This window comes from Arachis ipaensis, chromosome B10 (genome assembly GCF_000816755.2).
Source record: "Arachis ipaensis cultivar K30076 chromosome B10, Araip1.1, whole genome shotgun sequence".
Lineage (NCBI taxonomy): Eukaryota > Viridiplantae > Streptophyta > Magnoliopsida > Fabales > Fabaceae > Arachis > Arachis ipaensis.
Window position 1 is genome coordinate 21,634,649 of NC_029794.2, and position 7,552 is coordinate 21,642,200.

The 7,552-nt window shown below is 21.7% G+C and overlaps 1 protein-coding gene across 1 annotated transcript in view; it reads left to right on the top strand.

Moving 5' to 3' along the window:
* LOC107622212 (ribonuclease J-like) overlaps positions 1-790 on the top strand; it is an 8,202-nt gene extending 7,412 nt beyond the window's left edge. The window contains exons 4-7 of the mRNA XM_021114493.1: positions 104-184; positions 379-429; positions 606-671; positions 773-790. Coding sequence (XP_020970152.1) covers positions 104-184; positions 379-429; positions 606-671; positions 773-790 — 216 coding nt within the window. The remainder of the gene's footprint in view (positions 1-103; positions 185-378; positions 430-605; positions 672-772) is intronic.

Consider the following 7,552-nt stretch of genomic DNA (forward strand, 5'->3'; position numbering starts at 1 on the left):
GGTAATATTCTCTATGTTGTATATAAATACAATGCAGTTGAAAATGATTTTCTTGTTTGGAATTATGAATAAATGTTTAATCATTGCAATTTAATTGCGTTAGGTATTCGTTGGCATGTCTTTGAGGACATATTTAGATGCAGCTTGGAAGGATGGAAAGGCTCCAATTGATCCATCCACTCTGGTAATAAATCTTTGGACTTCGGAGCCTTTACTCCAACACTCTGCCCAAGTTGCTGGACTAAATTTTCACAAACATATGTATTAGACAGTGATATAGATTTTAATAGTTTGAATGCATGCTATTTTTTTCATGTAGCTGACCTGCTTATTAGGACAAGATTTGTTATTTTTATTGATATATTTGTATATATTCAGAAGAATGAAAATGATAGATTGACAGCTGGACCGTTACTTATTTGTCTAACTGTATGTATCTAAATCTAATATGCTATAATCACCCGTTTGATTTGTTATTTGCGCACTACTTGTGTGTAGGAATTTATGATAGCACCTATTCATCTTTATCTTTATCTTTTATTTGTAATGACTTTGTGTCTTTCATATCTGTTACCTTGTTTTCCATTATTTATAATTTTACATAGGTGAAAGCAGAGGATATTGATGTTTATGCTCCAAAGGATCTGCTAATTGTAACAACAGGATCTCAAGTGAGTTACTTTCAGAATCCTCTAATGATTTTCTTACCCGTGAATGGCACGGAATATGGATGAGATTAAGGCATGTAATGAAATGTGTGCTATTGTGTCAGGCAGTTAAAAATATGTGACATTTTATACATTAGATAATTTAAATGATACTTATTATTATAGGAAGTTAAAAATATTTTTACCTAAAAAAAATTTCATAATAAAATTGAGTTTGGAGAGAGAGATATAAAATTTTCTAACTAATTACAAAATTTTTCTATTTATCTTTATATAGCGTTTCATTTTAAGTAACTATTTTTTAGCGATAATATTCAAATGATAAATTAATCTCACCTTTATAATACGTTGACATTATTTCAAAACATGCAAAATGAAATAATAAAGTACAGTTTAATTAATGTGCATAATAAAATAAACATAAAACTTATATAGTAATAGTCAAATACGATAACAATGATTATTTTTTGTCCAATGTACTATATTAAACTGCGACTTTAATTTATAATTATTAATTAAAAAACTTACAATGATGTATTTTTATTTTTTTATTATTTAGTTAAAAATAATATATTTTGATATTATTTTTTAGAATTATTCACATCAAACTTTGCTAATATAGCAAAAATTTTGAGTATTTTTTGTCTTAAATTTCTTCTTAGTCGAACTAAATAAGACAACTAACACGCGTATCAAGAAAAAAATTATAATTTTTATACATTCAGATATTCAAAAGATACAAAAAATTCTTTTAGCAAAACTTAAACAACTTATAAAATTTAAAAAAATAGTTGGTTATAAATAAAAGTGATAGACAAAATTAAAAGTTGTGATAATGATATTTGGTGATAATTAACAACCATCTAGTGAAGAGAAGGGGGAAGGAAAAGAAGACGAGAAATGAGAACAATGCAATATCATAGTGGCATTGAGACAATAATAAAAATATAAATTAGTAATTTAAAAAAAATAAAATTAAAGATAATTTTAAAAAATGAATAATAAATTTTAAAAAATATTTTTTATCATTATGAAAATTAATCTCATCCTTATAATACGATGACATTATTTCAAAACATGTAAAATGAAATAATAAAATATAGTTTAATTGATGTGCACAATAAAATAAATATGAAACTTATAAAATAGTAGTCAAATGTGAATAGCAATAGTTGCCTTCTGTTCTAAGGTACTATATTAAACTGCGACTTAAATTTATAATTATTAGTTAAAAAATTTACAATTATGTACTATTTTTTATTATCTTGGTTGAAAATAATATATTTTGATATTATTTTTTAAGATTACTAACATCAAAATTTAATAATTTCCAAAAATTTTAAATGCTTTATGTGTTAATTCTTTTAGCAAAACTTCAACAACTCATAAAAGTTAATCCAATAGATGATTATAAATCAAACTGATAGACAAGAATAAAAGTTGCGATGATAATACTTGGTAATAATTAATAACGATCGGATGAAGAGAATGTGGAAGGAGAAAAAAATAAGAAAGGAGAACTAGGTAATATAGTAGTGGCGATTGTTATGACAGGTATGTGTATAGAGAATAATATTATAGTAAAAGAAATAATAGTGTTTGATATAGTGAGGCAGTATAATACAAATATAAATTAATAATTTTGAAAAATATAATGAAATTAAAGATAATTTAAAAAATTAAATTTAAAATTAAAAAATCTTTTTTATCAATTAGAATTATGCATGAAGATAAAAAGTATTTTGAATATAAATTTTTACCTTTATTTTAAATTAAATACTATTAAAAATAAATAAATAAACATAATAATATTTATAAATATTTATTTTATAATTAATATTTTTAAATCTTTATTTTGATTTTTGTTTTCACATAATAACAACATAATGAAATTTTTTAATATTTTATTTTATTAAATTTATAATTTTAAAATAAAAACATAAAAATTAATTTCTTAAAAATAATAGAAAAGCGGTGTTGAGCAGCTAGTAATATATAATATAATATTAATATATCTATAACAATATATAATGCGAAAACCTCAAGTTTGGTGTCCAATTTTCTTTCCTATTTTAACCCTGCTAAGTGTCAACATAATCCAAAACTAACTTTACAGTTATGCATTTCACTACCAGTTACAAAAAATTTCATATGTAACTTCTTTTTCAATCCTCCACTTAAATAATCTATTTTTTTCATTTCTTTAATTTTCTTTACTTCTCTTACTCAACTCTAACATTTTTACCTTTTAAATAACTCTTTAGACAACTTCCTAAAATAGACAATGACTATGATAAATGTTGGTTTTAGAAGCATGTACGAAAAGAACAAAAGAATAATTTATGATGGAGAAAGTGTTTAATTATCATTAATAGTAGTGATAAGTAAATTTTGGTAAATTTTATTATATTTTGTGATATTCATTTAAATTATATTTTATTTAGTTTTATCTTAGTTTTAGTTTGTACCGTTTTGTTCTGAGTACAAGCTACTCTATAGCTTTACTCTAATTATTTTATTAGAGCTTTTGTTGTAGTTTCTTAAAAAAATTTATCATTTTTGTATTTCTTTTGATATTTTTCTTCTTCTTTCTTTAACATTCTCAGTTCAATTGCCTCCATTCTACTCCTTTGCCTTCCTCAACTGCGGTTATAAATTTTTTTTTCAATTTACTTACTCAATTTATATTTTTAATCCATTTTTTATTTTTTTAATTTGTTACCAATTTTTCACGTAGACAAATAGCGTTATGTCTTTTTCTCTCATTAATTTGATTTGACAAAAAAAAACAGTATCTTAACATTTTATATGTATATTTTATTTATTTTTTTGACATGTCTGTATTTAACTATTTGTCAATGATGAGATGAAAAAATTTTATAAATATTTTTTAATATTTTTCTTTTTAAATTGCTTTTAATGGGATAATTTTTTTATTTTCTAAAATACTTGATTACTTAGAATATTGTATTTAAAATTTGAGTATATAAATATTTTTAAATTAAACTAAAATAAATAAATTATATTACAAAAAAATTTATTAATTTTGCCTTTTACAATATTATTTGTTTGGCATATTGGCTTAGTTATTTAATTGGTATATAATGCATGTAAGAAAATTACACCTATCAAGTATTTCTTAAAATATTCGTATACTAATTTTTTAAATAATTAGTTATTTAGAGTATTGGATTTGATATTTAATTACATAAAGTATTGTATTTGTCATACAAAAGACACAAAAAATATGCACATATCAATGATAAAGTGAACAAACTCCATGTAACATTAAAATGGATAAGATAAGAACTTTGTTAATTAATTTTGATTTTTTAATTTATTAGTTTTTTGTATATCTTTTATTTTTTGGATTATTTTATTTTATTAGGCATTTTAATTTATTTTATTGTATTTTTTTATTTTAAAAATTTTAGAGTCTAAAGGACTCCTATTCAAATGATTCAAACCAGATGATTAAAAAGTGGTTTAAGAGAATAGATTTAAATTTGGGTAATTTAACATTTATTAATGAATAACTACTAGAAGAGAAAAATTATTGCATAAATAACAAAAATAAGTTGATAATATATAGGCTAATTTAGAAAACCAAAAAAAAGTAAAAAAGTAACAAAAATTAACTTTAATTTTGAAGATAAATAAAAAGATGTGACATTTTATACATTAGATAATTTAAATGATACTTATTATTATAGGAAGTTAAAAATATTTTTACCTAAAAAAAATTTCATAATAAAATTGAGTTTGGAGAGAGAGATATAAAATTTTCTAACTAATTACAAAATTTTTCTATTTATCTTTATATAGCGTTTCACTTTAAGTATCTATTTTTTAGCGATAATATTCAAATGATAAATTAATCTCACCTTTATAATACGATGACATTATTTCAAAACATGCAAAATGAAATAATAAAGTACAGTTTAATTAATGTGCATAATAAAATAAAGGGTAAAAAACAAAAATAAACTAAGAGAGAAAAAAATTTACGTGAATAAATCAAAACGAAAATTGCTTCATGAATCCACCAATGCACTTTTATATGTAGTTCGAACCAGCTTGGTTCGAACTCCATTTCTACGTAAAAATTCGAATCAGCTTGGTTCGAATTATACACAAACACATGCACACACATAATTCGAACCAGCTTGGTTCGAATTACACACAAACACACGCACACACATAATTCGAACCAGCTTGGTTGTATTTTATTTAAAATTTGAGTACATGCATGTATTTACCTAAGTTATTATAACATTACAAATTTTTATAGTACTCCTAATATTTTTTAAGCCATTTTTTTAAAATTGTTTTGCATAGGATAAAATAATTTTTGTAGTATAATTTAAAAAAATTTATTAAAAAATATTCATGAACTATTAAAAATGGACAGAAAAGTATTGTATGGAATTTGAATTTATAGCTCATTAATATTTTAAAGAAGTCTCGTAATTAAATATTTTGTTAGCTTTTTTTTAACGTATGAAATAAAAATATATATTTTTTTAATTTCTAAATTATTAATTTTTTAAATAAATTTTTTAATAAAATTTTTTTAATAAATTATTAATTTTTTAACAGCATAATTCGAATTATACCATGAATTATTGTGTGTGTAATTCGAACCAAGCTAGTTCGAATTATGTGTGTGCATGTGTTTGTATATAATTCGAACCAAGCTGGTTTGAATTATGTAGAAATAGAGTTCGAACTAAGCTGGTTCGAACTACATATAAACGTCCATGGGTGGATTCACGAAGCAATTTTCGTTTTGGCTTATTCACGTAAATTATTTTCTCCCTTGGCTTATTTTTGTTTTTTACCCTAAAATAAACATAAAACTTATATAATAGTAGTCAAATACGATAACAATGATTATTTTTTATCCAATGTACTATATTAAGCTGCGACTTTAATTTATAATTATTAATTAAAAAACTTACAATGATGTATTTTTATTTTTTTATTATTTAGTTAAAAATAATATATTTTGATATTATTTTTTAGAATTATTGACATCAAATTTTGCTAATATAGCAAAAATTTTGAGTATTTTTTGTCTTAAATTTCTTCTTAGTCGAACCAAATAAGACAACTAACACGCGCATCAAGAAAAAAATTATAATTTTTATGCATTCAGATATTCAAAAGATACAAAAAATTCTTTTAGCAAAACTTAAACAACTTATAAAATTTAAAAAAATAGTTGGTTATAAATAAAAGTGATAGACAAAATTAAAAGTTGTGATAATGATATTTGGTGATAATTAACAACCATCGAGTGAAGAGAAGGTGGAAGGAAAAGAAGACGAGAAAGGAGAACAATGCAATATCATAGTGGCGTTGAGACAATAATAAAAATATAAATTAGTAATTTAAAAAAAATAAAATTAAAGATAATTTTAAAAAATGAATAATAAATTTTAAAAAATATTTTTTATCAATTATAATTAAAAATAAATAAATAAACATAATAATATTTATAAATATTTATTTTATAATTAATATTTTTAAATCTTTATTTTGATTTTTGTTTTCACATAATAACAACATAATGAAATTTTTTAATATTTTATTTTATTAAATTTATAATTTTAAAATAAAAACATAAAAATTAATTTCTTAAAAATAATAAAAAAGCGGCTGAACAGGCACGATAGTGTCTGTTGAGCCGCTAGTAATAATATATAATGTCAATACATGGGTTTGGTATCCAAAATTCTTTTCCAATTTTGCCCTTCCTTCTATCCCACTATATTTATGTGAATTATTCTACATTAAAAAACTTCCACTACCTCATCTTCTCTCTTATCACATACATTCAAGTTCTCTCTTATCTCATTAATTCACAATCACCCAACTTCTATAATTATCTATTTTCTCTCTTACTATCTATCATCTCAGATTACTCTTACTGCATAATAGAAAAAAAAAAATTCTTTTCTTATTCATCTTTTCTTGCATCCTTCTCACTTTACTTAGATATAACATAAAACCTAATATAAGAATAATTGATACCTAAATTTAAGTTCTAATATTGTTTCTAAAGAAAAGTTTATTATTAAAAAATTCTTTCATTAGTTACGTTAAATAAAAAATTTTCTATCCATTTTTTTTATAATAATTTGATTAAGATTTTTGTGTTTGATGTAAATTATTGTTGCAGATTTTTTTTTATTTGAATATATATTTAAAGAATAAAAATAAAATAATTCAATAGGGACAATTTATAAAAAAATAAATTTACACAAAATAATTTTACTCTTATTATACTCTTCTAATATACTCTAAGTACCTACACAGTATATAAGGTCAATTGGCATCTAGGTACTTACACAGTATATAAGGTCAATTGGCATCTAAATTAAGTTCCAATATTATCCTAGAAAAGTTTATTATTAAAAATTTTTTTCCCGTACATCCGTCAGTTACGTTGAATAAAAAAAACTTTCATACAATTTTTCACACAAACTTTATAAGAGTTTTCTATTGGATGTAAATTATCCATGCGGATTTATTTTATTATGGATATGCTTTTAAAAGAATAAAAGTAAAATAGTACCAGGACAATATTTTTTGAAAAAAATTACACAGAATAATTTTTGTACTAATATATGAGGATTCATTTTACATATAATATTCATTCATCTGAATTTATTAGTGGAGTATTTTATAGAAATTATATTTAAGTAATTTTTTTATCTTATAATCATTTTATATTTTGGAATTTAAAATTTTGTATTTTTATTTTTATTCAAGTTTTATTTTTATGTTTTATTTTAGTTCTGTTAATAAAAAAGTATTAACATTAGTTTTAATGTTTAACTTTTAGGATAAATAAAAAGATGAGATCTTCTTTATAAATT